This window comes from Anopheles stephensi, chromosome 2 (genome assembly GCF_013141755.1).
Source record: "Anopheles stephensi strain Indian chromosome 2, UCI_ANSTEP_V1.0, whole genome shotgun sequence".
NCBI lineage: Eukaryota > Metazoa > Arthropoda > Insecta > Diptera > Culicidae > Anopheles > Anopheles stephensi.
In genome coordinates this window covers 26,689,346-26,710,910 of record NC_050202.1, presented here as the reverse complement: position 1 = coordinate 26,710,910, position 21,565 = coordinate 26,689,346, and the positions used below count along the sequence as shown (strand labels likewise).

Here is a 21,565-nt window from a genome sequence, read left to right as displayed (position 1 = left end):
AGAGAAAAACGAAAACAACGAGCGGTCGATTTCGTTATCAACCGGTAGGAAAAGGAAGAAAACGACGCCCCACGCATGTATGAAAGTATAAACATTAAATCTGTAACTTTTGGCCATTTAAAATTCAACCGAATTCCACCCCAGCTGCCACCGGTTTCCATCGCTCGCGGGGGGGTTTTTTCGTCCACCGAACGAAACATAAGACCGATCAGCATCAATGCTTCGCCAGACGGTTGCGAGCAACATATGTTTCGCGCAGACGAATCCATCCATTAAAGATGACCCTCGCCCATCCTTCCCCGTCCGATCCTCCGATCATTTGGTGGATCCTTCATCGGAAGATCGGATGATCGGTACACTCGCGGGCGAGAGAGCCACTAAGCCACTACGCCTTGTGTGGTCATTACTCCACTCGCTTTAGTAAACCAGCTTAACATCCTGCTGCTGCTCACTCGAAAGCCAGCCTTACTCTCTCTCTCTCTCTTTCTTTCCCTCCCGTCCTACCCCATCCCGTCCGAATAATAGCTTCTCCAAAAAGAAAAAGATGACCGCATCCAGACCGACGGGGCTCTTCACACACTGCCCAAAAGCTAACAATCAGTGCCCGAACTGTGTCGCGCGACGTTGCAGATTGCCCCGGCAGCGTTCCGACACCACACCTACCCAGTTGGACAGTTTTGCACTGACCAGCGGGCGCAACGGTCACGATTCAAAAGATTTGCACGCGGCAGGCGACGAACCCCGAAACCACCGGCCGAACGAGCTTTCGATCGTTCGCTCGCTCGCTCGTTCGTTCGCGCTCTCGTTTTTCTTTTCTCTCGTCGCATTGCCCGATTACTAACAGCAGCAGCTGGACTGTACCGAGTGTGCGGTGTTGTGTCTCGTGCGGCTGACCGTAGTGAAGCCGTGTCAGTTTGCAGCCGATCGTCACCGACGGAGGATCAGCAATTGTGCCCCCTTTTGCTTGGTAGGTGGCTGATAGTCGCAGCACGAGTCGTGGACGTTTGCTCCCGGTGTTCTAATCAGAAGCCGTGCTGCAGTTTTACGTGTGTGGAAAGTGTAATGAGTGGCTGCTGTGATTGACGCTCGATGGACATATTCGGTTGAAAGCGCATTGGAAAGGCTTCCCCTTTATGGGTGCTACAGTAATATAATGCGCGATAGCAGTTTTATTTGGCTAGAAAAAAGGAAGTGTGATGTGGAAGTTTCTCCAATTTGAATTCTTAAACGAAAGGAACTTTTGTGTTATAATTTATTTAAATTACAAAAAATGAAACAAGTGCTTTACAGGTTTGAAGGCAATCCTTCAGAGACATTGTTGTAAACCAGAAAGCCTTACGAGACGAGGAAGTGAACATATTAATTAGCTATCTTTCCTAACCGTGCACACTATGCAGATCTTATCCTAATGATAGTGATCGGTAATTGTTCCACCAAGTTGCCCGTTTCCTGGCCACCGTCTCAATAGAAAAAAAGGGGGCAACCCATATTTCACCCTTCAAATAAAGCGATAATGACCAATAACAAGACGCGGTGTCATATAATCGGTATACCCTCGCGGGCGCACGCTCACGCCAAGAGCGTACGAAACGATCGACTGCTTCCGCTATAGTGCAGGGTTGATTGCACGGTAGCCTAGCTTAGGTGGTTAGATTTACACGCAAAAATCCATCCCATTAAGTTTGACTCCGTGTTGTCTCCTTACGCCTGCTGTTACCCTTGATCATCTGCGCTATCTATCCATCCAACCATTCATCCCTCAGCTCGCTTTCGTTCGAGCGGGCAAGAAGTTGGGCGGCATGCTTCCCAAAATGCTTGAGTCATCTCAGACGGACACGGCACGGTCCGTGCAAAATGCATGTGTTATGTAAAAAAATAATACTACTCTCACACACACCCGATGATCGTTCGGAGACTTTTCCTTTCGAGTAGCTGCGCAGGCCAGTTACGGGTGTGGAATTCATTATGAACCGTTTCGAGTTTTTTTTTTTTGTTTTGTGAAAACATATCGAGAAACAACACATTAAACGGACGGTAGTCCAGATGAAATTAATAATTTAATAACGGGTGACGGTTGAGTTGGTTATCAAATAGAAGCAGCCGCTATAACGATAGGTCCAGCAGCACCAGTAGAGGGAAGAATAGGTAAAATTAAATTTAAAAAAAACAGCAAGTGAACAATTTTCTCCCATCCCGTACAGAGCGAGCCTTATAAAAACCAGTATCGAAAGCTTAACAGTGTTCTAAGTGCTAGTGAGTGGTGCGTGAGTTTTGCGTGAAAAGTTTCCGTGTGAACGACAGCTTCAACGAACCGAACGCAACGATGACGGTGTCCATCTACGACGATGAGCTGCTGGCACAAACGGGCGGCGGCCAATCGGACCCACCGCTAACCCCGATGACGACCGGCAAGATCGAGGAGCAGCTCACCGAAATACAGCAGTTTTACGACAAATGTAACGTCTTCATAACGGGCGGAACCGGATTTCTGGGCAAGAGTGAGTATTCGCCGATTCCCGGCGCAAATCGACGTACGAATCTTTAAGGATGTGAGTTTTGTTGAAGTGCGTAGTGGAAGCTACGATGGTCCGATGGGGGGCCATCCAACAGCAAAGGAAAAGCGCAGCACATTTTTGTTTCTGTTACAACGATTCCGGCTGACCTCAATTGTTGTCTGTGGCCCGCTTTAATAACTCCGTACACAAACAGGTGGTGGAATGGGGGGGGGGGGGGGGGGTGCGGGTACCTAGCGCCGTACGTGTGGTGCGGAGGGCACCAACAAAGAGAGAGAGAGAGACGGAAAAAAACCCTACATTTCCGTTTCATTTCGGCCGTCATTTATTATTTGTTTGCTTAACAGTTGCATCATGACCAGCGCGACCTATGGATGTGTGATATCGCTTTCCTGTAGGTACTTGGTGGTGGAAAAAATGTAACCTCCGAACTGAGGTGCTCTACAAAACTCTCTCTCACTCTCTCTCGCCGATGCTTGTTGCAATGTTTTATTTATTGTCCACTGCAAACTCCCTGTTGCAAGTTTGCTGCAAGTGAAAAGGGCTCACCGACAATTGCAGACCACCATCAACACGTAATAAGGGGGCGAGCTCCATATCAAGCCTCGGCTTGCATCGTGCAATTGCGCATAAAACACCAAACATACCGCACCGCACGCTAATGGGCCTTGAAATGCTTGTCGCCCAATTTCGCCCGAAAAATTGGTGGCCCCTCCGGATCGTTCAACATCCACCGAAACCTTGAAATTATGTGTCAGTGAACGGTGGTGTTTACATTTCACCGCCTTTTTACCGTACACGATCGTGTGGCGAGATGGGGCCCATTCGGGATCATCTGGGTGGGTTTTACCGTGAAGCTCGATAATTGTTTGCGAGACACACACACACAACATCACGGTTGATGAGCACCCAAAGGCTCTGGCTATGAGCTAGCGCACTTGGTGAGACTTGAAGCAATATTCTAGGAGAGACGATAAAATCCCTTTATCAACACTCTTCAATACTCCAGACTCTCACTGTTGGAGACATTATGTAAAGCAAAACCCTGCCCAAACATGCCTCCCCCCCCAGATGATTTCGTTTCATCTTCACCTTGACCGACAAACAGTGGTTCCCACTGCGGCGCGTAGGAAATGGACGCTGCAACTATCACTTTTCCCGTACCATTACCGTACCCGGGGGTAGGCGTTTTTTTTTTTTGTTTGCTGTTTATTTTGCCATTTACTTATCCCCTTTTGACTGCTTTTTTTCACAACCTTTCACCGGTGGTTGTCGCATGCTGCAAAAAAAACGAGCTTGTGAGTGTTGAAAGCATGAATGTTGAGTTTTGGGGCGTCGAGCTACATCGCTAGCTACAGGGAACGAACAGCTTGAAATGTTATGATCGGTTGTGGCTGTTTTGCATGCACTTAAATATAAATTCGTGTTTTTTTCTGGCGCGTAATGTGAGCCACAACTGGAATCATAATTGTTGTAACAATGCGCGGAAATTTTATCACTTCATTTTTTGGTGAACTATTTTATAAGGTGATTAACCTTATCAGCCTTTTTTGGGGCGAAGTACAGGCTTTCTTCTGCGATTTCGGCGTTACAGACAACGGCTGTCCGTTTCGCGTTAATGACACACTCTCGGTGATATGAACCACTTAATGTGGAAATTCAAGTCCCCCGAGTGCGGTAGCATAGCTATCGAGGCGATATCTAAACTCTGACTTTGGATTGTAAATTTTATGTATCGCGATTGACGCAGCATGTTAGCTTATTGATTGATTGATCGAAAGATGAAGGTGATTTTGGTGTGATTGTATCGATTTACTTCCAAAGCAGTCATCAATTAGTAGGTTAATAAATAAATGTGGATGCTGTTAAGATTAAGAGGCAGTTAATGTATTTTAAAAACAGCTGTTGGTAAATTTTATAAAATGGAAGAAATTGACGATCAAGGTATAACGAATGCTTAGCTCGTTGTTATGAGATTTTTGCCTTCTCTTTACACACATTCCAAATCGCTTTGTATAATAAAAATATAAAAAGGTCATCTAAGATTTTAAAGCAAATGGCTTCATGTTTAAACCAATCTGCAGTTGAGAGCGATAGTAAGGGTTCGTGCAGTGTGCTGCATTGAAGTCTTTCGTTTTGGTTTAAATATTAAGACACTTGTTTTACAAGGTTGTTCAGTTGATAAGCCAATAGCATCCATTTTTAGCCATAGTAGACGTTGATATTGCACGCACTTACCCAAGCGCTGAAAGGACGTGTACAATGTCAACGGCTACTATGAGAATATCATTTGAGGACATTACAATAATAAGCATTTGATTTCCCTGTCATACGAGACCGTTTCCATATCAACTAGCTTTTTTTGCCATTCCATCTAAGGAGCCTGCCATAAAAATGGATGCTATTGCCTTATCAACTGAAAAGCCCTGCTCAGTTGATGAGTGTATTATCTGGGACAGCCCGGTGATGCACGGCAGGACCAGCGTTCGAATCCCATCTGGACCGTTCCCCCGCAGAGAGGACTGACTATCCAACTACGTGGTCCTCTCTGACTATCCAACAAGTCTAGTAGGCTAGTAATGGCAGGAATGACCTAAGAGGTCGTTACGCCGAAAAAAGAAGAGGGCCTTGTAAGAGTGACTCGTTTTTCCTATCGTTTAGTTTAACATAGTGAGACTTGTTTTATTCAAATTATTCTAAATATTGTATTAATAATCGTTTATATTTAAATTTTGTATTAAATGTGGCAAATAATACAACCTACTTTTTCAAGGCACCTCTTTGCGAAGGTCCGATTCATTATCAGGTATGCTATAACTTAAAATCAGCTAGATGAAAAGGTTAAACTTGCAAGTAAACCTCTATTATTAACCAAAAATCCATTTTAGGTTAGGTAATCCGTACCTCGTTAGTTAATACATTTTATCGAGAAACTGTTTTTATCACAATCTTTATGATAAGCTCAATCATTCAATCTCTTAAATGTACTGGGGTTTCCGATTTAAGAAGTACCCCAACAAACTCAAACTCAAACAAAGTCAAAAAGAAATTTGGAATGTATGGCGACTTTAGACTAAATAATCTACACTCCCTCGCTTCATCCTTTTTTCCATTTTCAGTTAAGAAGATTGTCCTCAAAGTTGAGTCAATATTAAGTTGATGGCTGTACGATTTTCGCACAGTATAGCCTTCCAGTTAATGACCTCAACACGACAAACTGATATCATTATCTTCCGTCTAATACCAACACGTCCGGTAGGGCGGTCCGGTGGCCGAGGCGACAGCGGCGCCGGTCTTCACACGGCAGGACCGGGGTTCAAATCCCATCCAGACCGCCTCCCCATACTTAAGGCTGACTACTTTTCTACGGGTAAAATTAAGTCACAGAAAGCCAGAAATGGCAGGCCGAGACCTCTCGAGGTTGTAGTGCCAAAGAAGAAGAAGAAGAAAAGAAGAAGAATACCAACACCATATTAAAGCGATAACTTACACCTTTAGCAATCTTTAAAGTGGAAAATCCACACATAAAGCTGATACGGTTTGCGGGATAAATTCCCTACATCCTTTGCTAAGTCTTTCGCAAACTGTGCATCGAAAGCAAAGCCAATCGAAATTTGAACCCATACCGATCTGTGTTTGTGCGAATTGAGTTGTACATTGACCAACCCATAAACACACACCAGGACAAAAAACCTGTCTGCAGGAAAAAAAAGAAGCAGGATGATTTCCCCGCGTCAAAACAACACGATTAAAGGATAAGTGATAAATTATTCTCTTCTATCACTTCCCTCACAAACGATTCCAACAATCAGAAAACAATAAGCTAATGCTTACCCATTTGTTTCTGCACGATTCAAATGTCGTCAGCACTCCCCGAGAAGGCTTTCCCATGCCGAGGGGGGTTTTTATTTCTTCCGTGTCGTTAAGCAAACCATAAGTTTTATTACTAACCCGAAGAAAGAAGAATTTAAATGTATGCCAAAGCCGGGTTTGCGCACATCAGCGGTAATACATCATTAGCCTGTAAGTGAGTGACGCACGTTTAGGCAAATTTTTGTGCTTCCAAAAATCCCGTCGTCCCACGTTTGGGACTTAGTTTCACTTTCCGAAATTTCCATTTATCATGGTTGAAATGGTTTTTCTCGAAGATAAAAGTCCCAAAGCGCAAAGAGCCGGTTAGCCAGTTAACCCCCAACACGCAGAACACGTCACTGTATGCAAATGCCTTTCCACCGCGTGCACATACTTTTTTTGCTCAATCCAAACCGACCAAAGGCCACAAGACGGCTTTCGTTCGTCCAGGTGTATTTCGCAAACTATTCGCACGCAGTCTCGTTCTCCGTTTTTTCATCCGTTTTTTGCTCCGTTCTGGCATGCTGGCCGAGTCATGGTGCCACCGAACGTAGCACATCTGGACTGTTCTTGTGAATGAGCTCTAATTGTGTGTCATTCATGGTTTAGCAACAGCTGATCTGTACCGTTCGTATGATTTTATTTTTCTCCACATAGTACTGAGGAATATGTTTGGAGACTTTACGAATTAAATATGCATAGAGTTGCATGACGTCATGGGCCACACGTCCATCTGTATGGAAGGAAAGCTTTTTTCGGTGCTGTGGATAAAACAAATCGAGCTACTTAGTATGCATCGCTGCTCTCTCTCTCTCTCTCCCTTACCATTTGGACACTCTATCGATACTAATCGAGTGGTCAGTGCTGAAAGCAGGGGATCATGTTGCAATTCCTTCGATGCATACACACGCTAGTCACCCCTTGAACACGACAGCTTTTTGCGCCGCTGTGTGTCCTGTGTGCCGCCGTTCCCTTGTGCGGTAGGCCCGAGCACGTGAAAACCTGGAACGAAACCGAAACGTGGTGTGGAAAATTGTAAAAACCCGGTTTTCGTTTCTGGTTGCGACACGATCAGCTTTTCTCTCCGACCACCTCCGACCGGCCAACAATTGCGCCAATTGCGTTTCAGAACCGTGTTGTGGTCTGTCCGGGACGAGATTACGTCGGGACGACGGAGGCTTAAGTGGGCTGCTCTCAACTTCAATCAGCTGTTTATTCTTCCACCCTCGGTTACCCGGTGGTACACTTCACACAGCTCGCCTGGGCCTACGAGAGCCTTCATAGCTTTCACCGCAATGAGCTAAAGTTCATCCAAGTAAGCCGAGGGACGTGGTAGCTAGCTGCCATTGCTGCTACTACGGTATCAGGTTACATAATTTGTGCAGCTCCATGGTTACGGTAGGTGGCATGCTGCAACCACGGAAGATTGGCGACAGGACCACGCTTGCACGTATGTGAGAGAGAGAGAGAGAGAGAGAGAGAGCGAGCGAGTGTGTCCAGTGTGCCAGTGTGTCGGCACTTTCACACAAGTAAAGGGCGAGTGAGACAGCAAACCATCTTAATAGTTGAACAAACCGTGTTGTTACACCCAACACCCGTACATAAGTAAATAAATACAATAAAAATCGAAAGACTTCAATGAAGCGCACCGAACGAACCCTTACCTATCGGTAACGTTCACTTGGTCGGCCCAAGCGCAGACCGGGTGCCGGTGGATCGATTTTTATATTGTCCTCCAAAAGGGTCCGATTGCACCAAGGGTGCCGAACGGTTGCGTTTATTAGATAATGTTCGTTACAAAATGAAAGCGTTCCACCCGGCGCAAACATAGTTTGTTAAGCGGAGGAAATTGCTGTTGTTGTGGAAGATGCTTTTTAAGGGCAACACATAATGCACAGGGGCGGAGTTTGTTCGATGCTGTTTCCTCGCTAAAGATAATGAAGCGCACCGAAATTAACGTTCTTCTAGCCGAGTGTGATTTTACTCTAAAAAGTTGCTAATCAATACCATAAAGGCTTAGCGGGTGAATAACCCTGCGGATAGCACTATTAACTTTTCGCTTCTTAGCTGATTATTCTCAAAGACTTCTTTGAAAATTCTTTCTTTCAGACGTCCTTTTCTGATTTTATTGCCCCGCCATAGCACCATCATGCTTGTAACTCTGCTTCTCCCTACTTTTTTTCCTGGAAAGAAGCTTACAACAATATCAGCTAAGTTAATGGCCGCTGTCGATCGTGAATCATAAAGCTTTCCAATTTACAAAAAAAAATCACACACACACAGACACACTCCACCCATGCAAAAGTATTGCTTGCTTTAGCTGGAATTTGGAGTTCGATTCGAACCAGAACCAGCAAGAAGCGTCTCGACCAACTGTACATCCCCAGCAGTTCCGGCTGCCAGTGTGACACATGATATCGTTTTGTGCAAACTGAAAGACAAAAAAACACACACGCACACAGAAAAGATAATCATAATCAACCACGCAAACGTTAAACCTGTTATTTAAATGAGGAAAGTAGATTTGCCAGCAACAAAAAAAAACACACAAGTTGAAGGGCTTGTAGCCGTCTCAGCGGGAAGATGCTCGCCGGAAGATTTTGAATCCAGATTTTAATGATATTCGACTAGTTCGTTCGATCATGAGAAAATGCTAAAATCCCACACCTGCCTCCATCGTTACATGTTACGGACGATTCCAGACGGGCGCGGGTATCTTTCTTCCAAATTTCGAGTTCAGGGTCATCCCGATGGACACGCCGGGATCCATCCAAGTGTCGGCTCCATCTCGTCTGACATTCGATTGATAGTGGTCGTGCGCCATTGGCTGTTTTTATCGCTCGCTATACAGTCACCTGTTCGGGCCAATTTTAGCGCACGGTACGGTCGATAGCTGAAACTCTCAGCTTCTCCTCTATTAATCTCGAACCCGGCGAAAGATGTCCACCGATGGGCATGGAAAGGGAAAAAGAAAGAAACCTGTTTGGAGTTGGGTTTTTTTTTTTGCTACCCGGGGACAAGTATTTCACAATACGTTCCTGGTGTCCCTTAGCAACAGGAAACGCAATCCGGGCGTCCGGTTTCCCGCTTAAAACAGGAGGAACCGTAAGGCTGGCCAAAAATTCGTCGAACGGTGCAGAAGAGGCAACATGAAGTTTCGCACCGTGAAGCTAATTTATGGCTTTTCTTTTATGAACAGTACGGTGAAGCTTATGATTGCCGATCCACCGGTTAAACGTGTTTTACAAAAACCGTTGTCGTTCGATCGATTTACAGGAGAAATTTTGAGGAAAAATAAAAAAAACAACCATCCTTTGGGCTGGGGGAAAAAGTCAGGGAAAAGTGTTAAGCTTGCTGAATAATAAATTTTAATAAACTGACGATTTCTGCCTCATTATTTGCTTCATACTTTCGCCTTTTCCAAATTCTATACGAAAAGAGGGAAAAAAAGGCAAAAAGTACAGACCTTGGTCGTGTAAAGGGTAAATGAAAGCATTAAGTAGTAAGATCCCCCTTTCATAAATTTTACTTAAAGTTACCAGGAAGTACCAGTGGTCATTCATAATCAAACTCAATCCCAACTCTTACCATTCCAGCCCTCATCTACAAACTGCTGACCAGCTGCCCGGGAATCGAAAACATCTTCTTGCTGGTGCGAAGCAAGCGCGGCAAAGACATATTCTCTCGCGTGGAGGAAATCTTCGACGATGCTGTAAGTTTCGGGCCCAAACTTCCTGTGCCGTTTAAGCAAACATCACACACTCATCTCTTCGGTTCCGCCTGTACTTTCTCCCCCCCCATTCACAGATGTTTGACAAAATGAAGCAAGCCTGTCCGAAGTACGATCACAAAATTCGCGCCGTCGCGGGCGACTGCATGCAGCCGGGCCTGGGCATCAGTTCGTCCGATCGCGAAGTGTTGACGGAAAATGTATGTATCGCTTGGCGGGGTGGTGGAGTTCTGTGCGTTCGCACCACGAAAAGCTAACCAACCTGCAAAAACTGTTCGCAGGTCAACATTGTGTTTCATCTAGCCGCCACGGTGCGATTTGATGAGAAGATGAAGACGGCCATGCAGATCAACGTGAAGGCGTGCCGGGATATGCTGGACCTCTGCCACGACATGAAGCACCTCAAGTCGGTGATCTACGTATCGACCGCCTACACACAGTGCCCCCAGAACACGGTCGACGAACGGTTCTACGATCCACCGATCGAGTCGGAGAAGATGATACACCTGACCGACTGTGTGACGGACGGTATGATCGAAAAGATTACCCCGGTGTAAGTAGCGGACGAGATGTGTACTCCAGACAGGGATATAATATGCATCTTCTTAAACTTCCTTTAACCCTCTCTCTCTCTAGACTGCTCGACAAATGGCCAAATACGTACACGTTCACCAAGGCCATCGCGGAAGATGTGGTGCGCAAAAACAGTCGCGGAATGCCCGTGGGAATGTTTCGACCAGGAATTGGTAAGTGTCCAGAGAAGCTACTAATACCGGATATTGATTTTGCACAATCGCATCTTGGCTGGGAGCTGTTTCAATATTGCAAAGCATTTATCACCTCACTATCGAGGAGTTTTGATTGCAAACCAGCGACCGCGCGACATGTGCTGCTCCCACGTGCCAAGCCTCACACCCATATTGATTCAAATAATTCATGACCACTAAGTCAATTACCGCCTGCACTGCAGCGGTCGAAGCGTTCTCCATTAAGATCCTAGCGAACATTTCGACATCATCCGCCCAAGCACCACGATCGAATCGAATGTGTACGCGCAGCGGAGATTGACTCACCCCGGCGCGTCCTTCAGGTGGCCAACCGAAGGGGCTATCAAACTCACCGATCCAAAGGTCACGCCTAGAAGCCGGTGGAAATTGGCATGCAAAACTTGTCGCGCACCGCTTTCCTTGATGGCAAATCTTGCTCTTGGCTAATTGGTTAATCGGTTCGGCTCGATCGGTTGCTTGCGCGCACTGATAAGTGTTGCAATTGCATCACCGGCTCCGTTTCCACATCAGAAGCAGCGCCGGCTGTTAGACGACCTTCTGGAGCAGGTTCTTGTGCAGGATCGTGCTGGTTACGCAAGCATCCTTTCGCTTGCGCTTTCAAATTGATACAGCTACAGATCAATTTTTCGATCAAGAAGCTCGAGCCGTACTCTAAGCAAATGTTACCTGTTTGTGGGCGTGAGTACTTGGAACGCGAGGCGTGAAATTTCGCACCAACCAGGATGCTAAACTAAACCGTCCGGAATTATCAATTATCGTGAGAAGCTGCTCGCCACGTGCATAAAAAGAAACGGGAATGCTGGGTTCTGGGTAGGGTCAGCGAAGTATCGCCACTGTTTAATTAAGATTTGCATTTAAGAGTACCGCACCCGCTAACTACAGACTTTAAACGTGCTTAGTAACCCTTACGGTGTAACGCACGGTGTAAATGAGTACTTCCAGATACTTCGCGCTGAGTACTGGTTTGTTTGCTCCTTTATTATTATTCTTTTTCTCGTCTTGAAGGCTATCGTCGACAACGCAAAACACGTGACGTTCTAGTGTGCACACAAACCGTCGGCAACCTTGACGGCACCGATGGTACTTACTATTCAACCAGCAACAATCATCTCCACCATTGCCATCTGCACCGTTGCCGAAAATAAAAAAAACGCCCGATCTTTCACCGATCTCTGATGATCTTCCGACGCACGATCCGGACTACCACGTTGCGTTAGAGTCACGTAGACGCGTAAAAACCTCAAACTTGAAGCAACAGCAAGAAGAAGACGGGGAAAAAACACACACATACACACACACACACACACCGAAAGCAACCCATTGTGGCTCAAACCTGTACCGTTTTTGCCATTGACATTGAAATTGGGACCGTGCTGAACCTGTCCGAAAATTCGTTCGGAGCCTGTTTTTCCCCAGCACAGCCGTGATGCAACCGTTCCAATCGCGCACCCCGTTTTAGGAAACCCCAGACGAGACGCCGTTGCCTGTAGTAGGTACCACGCGGAAACTGGTGAGCCCTCCGGTGGAGTTGGTTAGTGAAGGATCGATAATTTGACTGAGTGGTTGACGCATTGGGTGGGTTTGAACATCGCGCAGCGCTAGGATACACTTTGTTTGTGGTACTATTTATTACATCTGGCCTTGAAACGCCTAATTGCCGACAAGCCGTACCGCAGTAATGATTTATGACTATTTGTCCAAACTGTTAGCTGCGCTGTTCCGCATCAGCCACACACTTTTCTTCCTTCCTATTTCACTGTCTAGCGCTGCAATCAAGGCTACCGTGACTCTGACCCTATGAACTGCGCTTATTTAAGTGTCCACGGCTGTAACGTACGTAGCACAATTATCCTTGCACGGTACGCTTTCACACGAACACGATCGGAGCTCCCGGCAGCATCCGAATAATAAGTTTGCTGTTGACGCAGTAGCCTTCCTCTTCACTTCAATCGATCGTCCTTGATTGCAGTGAGGCACGGTCAATTTTCGCACTGCCTAATTTGTGTGATGTTGTTTGCTTCGTCTCTTTAAAATATAAAATTGATCATCAATTTGCACCTCATTGGGATGCTGAGGGTGAGCTGATTCCAAGGCGATCGGTGTAGAGATCGGGTTTTGTGAAAGGTCAGGGCCTGTCAAGTAAATTGGGCTTAACGATGGAAGCAGTGATCAAAACAATCCTTTGGCTCTTTGTTGCATAAACAAAACGTTGAAAATTCGATTTAATTTCCCCCATAAAAAATTTATAACATTATAACGTTCTAAGTAAACCAAACTTGCTATAATGTGAGGTACTAAGAACAACATGCTAATAGCAACAGTAATTAGCCTGCTTTCAACTGGCTCATTTTAAAATTAAATTATGACAAACAAACTTCACAATTACACATGCTTCAAACATAATCTAATAACGTGTGAGGTGCCTGATCTGTGATCTTCCAAAAATATCTTACTAAATGGTGTAACAGTGCTATAATTATAGCCAGTCACGCGATCTTTACTCTACTAAAAACAGACTACACACACACAAACAATTACCCGCATTTAACGGCATGCTTTAATGAAGACATTCAAGCTAAATAACTGCCTTATAAAAAAAATACCCACAAACGCTTTAAAGCCGATTGTTTCCCATCATCATCGTCGTGCAGCGTTCATTGTAGAAAGACAGAGTGAAGCAAAAAAGGCAAGCAATGAATTCCTCTTTTTTGTCGCTCGCTAACCAGTGCAGCGTTTCATTCATAAAAATATTGCTTCGGTTTTATTTGCTTGGGCTCTACGATCATCACAAAAAAAAACAGACCAATGTGCCTCAGGCTGTTGAGGGGGTTTGGGGTACCACCTGCTTCGCTTCTGCTTCAGCTAAACGTTAGCAATTAGTTACTGGTGGTAACAGCTATCCGGACACCACGATGATTAGTAGCTAAGAAGCTACCAAAGCGATTGGTGAAGTGCTTTCATGCATAAAGAAACATTAGGACTACATACATGGATGAGCCTGCCAGCACGTTTGTTGGACAAGCTGCGGAACAGAGGGCTCTACATGAGCAGCGGTTATAGCTCACACCGCTGCTATGCTCGACTACTCAAGTACTTGATACAGAGCAGTAAATGTTCTGCTAAATTACCCACGATTCGCAACGCAGCACACCTCTGTTCTAATTAATCGTGCGCGACGCATCACGATGTCCTGTGCGATCGAGCGAAACGTCGTGCCGTTGCTCTGACTTGCTGATTTAAATATCCCATCAAGGCTCGATTTGGCGCTTCCGAAACTATTTCCCGGAACTAAAGCTGCTCACCATTTGCCCTGACGTCATTCGCATGTCAAAATTATTACAATACACACCGACAGCGGGTAAGAAACCCTGTACCCGGTACAATAGAACTTTATGTTGACGGAAGTGTTAGACCTCTGCCATCTAACCGGCCAAGCAAATATCGGTCGGTCGGTAGGTTTTTTTATGGCATATGCGAAACAAATAATAAAAGAAAAACTTTATCCCGGCCCCGGATGTCAACACAAGTGTCCTGAAAACAAATGCGCCATTATGGTGCGCAATAGCACGTTCGCGTGGTGATCACATTTCACAGCGCATCGTTAGTGTACACGATGTCTGTGTTTGGAGTCTGGCTTCCGCAAACATACCGGACACTGTTTCGGGGCGGCCGGTGTTATTAATTAAACGCTTGTTGCTTGTGCTTGTTGATGGTGGAACAGGAAAACAAAACAAAAAACATAACAATCATGATTGTTTCACTTTAAAGCAGTCAGAACTTTCCATTAGATGGGTACCCAGGAATTAGGTCCTAATGCAAAAACCTGGCAGTCACAATTACCCAAGACCGGGCCACCGTGCATGGCTCCAAAATAACACACATATTCACAGCCATCAACGGGGTCGGACGGTATCGGACATACACACACGCATCGCCTTCGCCATCATCTGCGTGGCGCCTTGCATCATGTGCGCATGACTTGTCCACTTGGCACTGCATATTTGATTATACAATCATATCTGTTGCCTGTTTGTCTGTCGATCGTTGCGCATTGACGGTGGCCACAGTCTGCAGTTTCTTGCCTTCTGCAAACACGAATGACAACCACGGCGGTCTGTTTGGGGTTTGGGGCAGATTGATTACCATCGGTGATGCCAATTACACACAATACACACACACACACATTTCGCTTAATTGTATTCCAGTTTCATTTGGCTTTGGAAGAATTTAGCGAAGGTGTGAAAGGTGCAACATGAAACTGATAATGAGTTTGGCATAAAGTAGGGCACTGTGAGATTGGTCGTGCAATAAATATATTGCAGTATTATTTTCATACAGGTACAGATAACCACCGGAAAGATAAGATCTTGAATCAAGGATAGGATCACTTGAGCAACGACAGGTCACAGTTTGCATTGGTCGGAATTTGCTGCGCTTCGATGCCAAAACGCAGTCCTATTAAAAACTAGGATCAGCAAATGTGCCAAGAATGCACAGAGTTAGCATTTAATCAAAAAACATGAGTAAACTGATTAATCCTTATAATATTGCCTGGCAGTATAACATTGCATACGTTCAAGCGCTTCAAACTACCACGAAATTAAGGGCTGTTAAAAGCATTCCTGAACGTTGATCGGTTGAATGTTTCAAGGGCCTACTTTTAAGTACTACAAATCATTAAAACGTACAAGAAGAGGATTAGTGTGTTTTCGTATGTAATGCCATAATAGCTGAAAATTGATCTTCAAAAAAAGGTTAAGTGTACAGATCCATCGAGGCACCAGTGATCACTTGCTCTCCTCATGGTAGATCTCGTCTGTTTGCGATCTTCGTCAGTTATCTCTCGAAGTTATAATTTGAGTACATATGTAAAGAAATACGTACCTAATAAATAATATGTAAATAAATTTATCTAATTTTTGTAGTACACAAGACATGGCAGAAATTTGTCTTGAATTTACGAGGACGATCAGAGCTGTAATTTTGATCCTTTTAGAAGTTTTTCGTTAATTATGGCCAAGAAGCCGCGGGGCGGCCCGCTGGAAACATACTACAGCAGTGCCGATCTTCAGGCAGGCATAACCTATGAGGTTGTTAGGCCAAGAAAGAAGAAGAAGATGGTCAAGAACAAAAAAAAAGGTCATGGAAGATAGATCAGACCCAAGACTACCCACGAACCGCTCAGTGGCCAACGAAAAGAGAAAGGTTTTTATAAGCTTTATTTAAAGCGTAGCATTTTATTGAGAGAAAGATTTTACCATTGAGGAATTTTAACTCAGGATCAAAGAGGAAGTAGACCGACGCCTCGACTACCAGACCGCCCAAACTTCGTTGCGTCTTCTAAAAAGATTCTTACAAACTAGTGTTTGGAAGTGTAACTCAAAACAACTCTAATTTGAGTTTTGGATGACCAAAGTATTCGATCATGACATTTTATGAATTCAAATCACCCATAGCGTCAATTAGCTGCATGCCATCAGTTCTGTGAGTGTCCAGAGAGATCTAATCTGACACTGATGTTAAGAGTGCTGATGATAGACAACCTTCTCAAAGCGATCTACCAAATTTTGAAGCTGAAATAAATTCAACATCAACATTTTATTGCAAAGATTTCTTCTACGAAATTGCAAACAAAATCCTTCTTTTGAAGAGTTTGTCAAAAAAGTTGTCGTAAAAGCTCCACAACACCGAACCAAACGCTAATCAAGCGACCTTCAAACGGATGCGGCCTGAGCACGGTTAAACCTCTGGCAAACGGACCGGTTCACCAATGAGCTGGCACCGCCTTTTTTTAGCAAAATCCAAATCCACTTGTCTCGATCACAAACGCACCACAACAACAAACCGTGTCAAGAGAGAAGAACACCTTCCACCGACACTTACATGCTGAACGGTTTTCATTCATATCATCGTACCGCGCGAGGTGCGTAGAAAATCCCCATCAAATCATTTACGATCGGCGGCCAACGGGAAAAGTCAATATTTGTACCAATATCCATACTGTGCGCCCCAAACCTGGGGTGATAAATGGTGACTCTAGTGCACACACGGGGCACTGGTGGTACCGGTCATGCCTAGCCCTATCCGGCGTGTACCATTCGAAGGACCCGGTGTAGAGTCCCAGTGTGACTCGGGCGATTACGAACGCGCGCGTAACCACAACCGTCGCTACTGAGGTCGTTTCCATCGAAACCGTCCGATGTCTTCATCGGACCACTCGTTAACGGACGACATGTTTGTGCGACACACACACACACTCGCTCTCTCTGCTTTTTGTGCTGCAACTTGTGCTCGGTTTTGCACAACCAACGTGTGCATCCAATGTCCCTTCGCACGGTGTGTCAAGTGACGCATGCTCCAAAGTTCGCCAATTCACCAGGTAGTTACGAGCGAACGCTCCCAAGTGTACCTTCGTTCCCTGAGCGGTAGTACTGCGGTGGGAGCATCGGGCCGGTCGCAAATCACAACAAGACCCTGGTGTTCGCGTCGACAGGTTGGTCACCGAGGGCCACTGTACCGCGTTGACGCGTTTGATGTCTGCACCAATGGTCAAACAGTGCATCCGGCGAAAGAAGGTGCGAAGAGGCGACGTACCAGGCGTGCTAGAGCATGTATGGTGGTGGTGCCGCTTTGTTGCAAAATGTCGCAATTTTGACTACGACCACTGCCGAACTAATTGGTATGGATCGATGAAGCGGTCATTTCGACACACACGACGCCAACCAACGGCATCGATGCCATCACCGCTACCGTTGACTAGTATCGGTCGGATATTTTCAAGGTACGGTTCAGAATTGGGCTGGCGTAGATCAACACCTACGCAGAAGATCCTCAAAAAAACAGTTTTAATAAACGCTAGCTCTAAATCCTACCAACGCTTCATCAAGTCCTTTCTGTTGAAGTTTACCAATATTTCCTAACGCACGCTCATCACTGTGCGTTTAACCACCCCCAATGCAGATGTCCTTCGGCAATGGTGAAGGTAGCCATTCCGACCATTCCCCACCGCTATCTTCCTTTCGATCCCTCCCCCCTTCCCCCCTTCGCTTCGCGTCACAAACTGGTTCAATACGCAAATTTTCTTCCGATGGACCGTGGTTCGTGCGAAAAGGCGTTTGGTGGCAATGACTTTTTTTTTGTCGCATGTCCAATGTCAACCGAACGTCCAAAAGAAGGGTTCGTGAAATTTTAAGCATATGTGTTAACCTTGAACACCGACGGAACGGCACAGCATCACGAACATCTGTTTATGCATATGAGAGCATCGTTATCATCCGCGCGCCCGCTACCGAAAATGTCAAGTTTACGCACAAGGACCCGCTCGTCCTTGATATCCTAGACGAAGGCGTGCGTGTGGATGATATTCGGAATGTAAATGTTTAAAGATGCGCATTAACGCTAGACCAGCTGACCATGGCCATCGGCCAGGCAACGGTCAACTCCGTTAGGTGGTGAACGAGCCCACAACTCCCGCACCTGGATGCCGGACAAAGTATCGGAAAGTATCGCGCACTATCGCTCATTACCGATCCGGCACACGTGACAGGCATAGTAACTCACATAAAGTCGGCCGTGCGTTGAACGCGTGCACGACTCGATTGACGGCGGCAATGGTGGCCGGCATCCAAAATTCCGAGCCGACCCTGAAGAATGCGGGGTGCGGTGGGCGATTCTTTCGGTGCATGGCGTATATGCAAAAACCTCATCGCACAATCTTGGACATGGTGCGCACGCATGTCGTGAAAGCGAAATTGGGCGAAAGTTGAAGCTTTCGGATTGGGTGGAATTCTTCGATGACCTAAAAATGCACATGGATCGTTATGGATTATGAACGATATTGGTTGGTCGTTTTTTTTGGGATTCAAAGACTCCTTCACTAACCACTCTTTCTCGTATGTCTCTCTCTCTCTCACACACAGTCATTGCAACGTACCAGGAACCGGTACCGGGATGGATCGATAACTTCTACGGCCCGACGGGTGTGATTGCCGGCGCTGGAACCGGTGTACTCCGAACGCTGCGTGCCGATCCAACCAAGGTGGCCAACATGGTTCCAGTCGATCTGTGCGTCAACGGTATCATCTCTTCCGCCTGGGACATTGCCGAACGATTCCGAACGTAAGTGTCCACGCGTAACGTGTCTGGTTCGCACCAGTTCCACAGCCAGCTTTTTGCGCAAACAGTAGTCAATGAAAACTGGTGCGTTAGGTCATACGTTCACCGAGGAATAACAGCCGAATCCCGCCATTTTGGCAATACAATTTACCTTGCAGCGAGATTTTGCCCGATCCGGAAATCCCGATCTACAACTTTTGCACCGAGCCGAACAATTGCATCACGTGGGGCGACTTTACGCATACCACCATCAAGTTCGGCTCGATGTATCCCACCATGAAGGCGATCTGGTACCTGTGCTACGCCAACAATCCCAACATACTGCTGCACTATCTGTCCATCATCTTCCTGCACTATGTGCCCGCCGTCGTCTGTGACATCATTGCGGTGCTGATCGGCCGAAAACCGAGGTAAGTGTGGTGGTGGTGGTGGTGGTGCGGTGATTGACAAACTGTTTGCTTACATTCATATGCAAATTTGAGGTTCTCCGAAAAGAAAAAAAAAAGCTTACCGAAGATGATTTGTGTCACTTCATTTATCATGCCATCATGGGTGTTTCGGGAGTCCTAATCTCGCCAGACACAGCTCGCACCCTGAGGCTAGTGAAACAATAACTCAAAACATTGCTACTCCACCCCTAACGTAGACTCCTGCGAAGCTACAAGAAGATTCACCGCTTTATGGACGTGATTGAGTACTTCTCGATGCGCGAGTGGGAGTTCCAGATGGACAATATGAATGGGCTGTGGCGCAGGCTGTCCAGTGCGGACCAGAAGCTGTTCTTCTTCGACATGCGCCAAATCAACTGGGACTACTTCCTGGAGCAGTACTTCTGCGGTATCCGTCGGTATCTGCTGAACGACCCGATGGAAACCGTTCCGCAGGCGGTGGTCCGCTGGAATCGGTAAGCTATAGCCCAGCGTGCAGTGTTATGCATAAGTTCTAATCTATTCCATCTCCTTCCTTTTCCAGCCTGTACTGGGTACATCAGGTAACGAAAGTGATCGTACTGCTGCTGCTGTACAAGCTGGTGATGTCGGTTTGGGGTATGCTGAGCTAAGCTGGCCCCAGCCGCTGGTGACGCTAATCGCGATGATCCAATCCACACCTTTACCTACATAGAATGTATGGTATGGAAGAAGAAAAAAAAACAGACGAGCAGAAGAAGGGAACAGCAGATGATACTATTTATGCTGCACCTAGCGCAACAGCAGCAGCCATCATCGCTATCGAAAAGCCACGATCGAATCGTGTTGTCTGTGAGACCGCATCGCACGTACCAGATACAAAGCCCATCTCTGCATGCATCATTGTTGTTTTGATTAACTCTAATCTGTACAGTTTAGGGTCCGTGCGGCCCATCGATAGAGGGAAAACGTCGACCAACGTCGACGCTAGCGTGTAAGATACAGTAAAATCATTAGGGAGAAGATGTAGTAGTTGTTAGTGGTGAGCAGTGCCACGCGATTCGGGAGCTTGCTCTTTCGCGCGGTTACGGGCAGCAAGAAACCAACCATTCCAAATACATCTTCAGTAAGAAGGGTTAATGCTTCACCTTTTTCTCCACTTCCGGGAGGTGGTCAGGTTCGCTCGACACAAGTAATGGTGCTTGGTATACACCATTCAAACGTTATCATACGGGGGTTACAAAAAACAATCCTTACATTAAATATTCTAACTCACCACCACCATCGCCTCTAGACATTTTGCTAAGGGTTGCAGTAGCTTTTCAGCCTAGCGTATCTTTTTTTACCATGTTAGCCGTAAAGCAAAGTGAATGTTTGGAAGATGGCCTTAATGCGTAGCATATATACATATACACACACATATATTTAGTCGATCAAATCCGCCAATGAAACACGATGTTAACTTCCGCCGGGAGTGTTAAAGGTAACGCAACGTTTAATGTTTTTTTTTTTTCTTCTGTAAGCAATTATTATGTACAATTGTGAAAGCGAAGGTGAAATTTTGATTAATCAAATAAACGTGCGTGAAAGATTCTAAAAAAAACCGTTGTACGGAGAGTTCATTTAATCAGGTGTTGAGTAAATATGATGGATTGATCCTCTTCTATAAGAAGAAGATATTTATGTGGAAACTATCAGAAAGGTTTTCTGAAAAAAGGAAACTCAATCACTGTTTCAGATCTTTAGCATTATTCGATGGCTACACAGATAGCAAAGCAGCAGCACCATTCCTATAATCTATCAATTTCATACGACAGCGTAGACAGAAATTAACTTTATGAAGCAGGGAGTTCTTTGCGAATCCTGGTCATGCCTCCCTGGCTTCTGGGGAAACCTTACACCTAGATAAGGGCAAAGTCCCGACTCGGGGGGAGAATCTTTAAGCCCATCCAGATCATGGCATTCTGGCTGATAAGTTAGGGATATTTAGCAAGAGGTTTCCTACGTAGCACAAGCGACACAAAACCTCGAGTTTGAGAGTCCTAAGGGGCTTAGGGTTCCTGGCTTCCTCATAGTTAATTCTGATAACTAGATAGTTAGTTCAGCGTACTGGATGGGCAACCAGACAAAAACCTGCACCGGTCTTTCACAAGCCCAGTA

The 21,565-nt window shown here is 45.7% G+C and overlaps 1 protein-coding gene across 1 annotated transcript; it reads left to right on the top strand.

Annotated features, from left to right (window-relative positions):
* Positions 1-676: 676 nt before the first annotated feature.
* LOC118505963 (fatty acyl-CoA reductase wat) lies at positions 677-21,007 on the top strand. Its single transcript, XM_036042499.1, has 10 exons — positions 677-967; positions 2,202-2,498; positions 9,962-10,077; positions 10,173-10,295; positions 10,377-10,648; positions 10,732-10,841; positions 18,803-19,001; positions 19,157-19,408; positions 19,645-19,902; positions 19,971-21,007. Exons 2-10 carry the CDS (start codon positions 2,324-2,326, stop codon positions 20,056-20,058), a joined length of 1,593 nt encoding a protein of 530 aa, XP_035898392.1. The 5' UTR covers positions 677-967; positions 2,202-2,323; the 3' UTR covers positions 20,059-21,007.
* Positions 21,008-21,565: the final 558 nt, after the last annotated feature.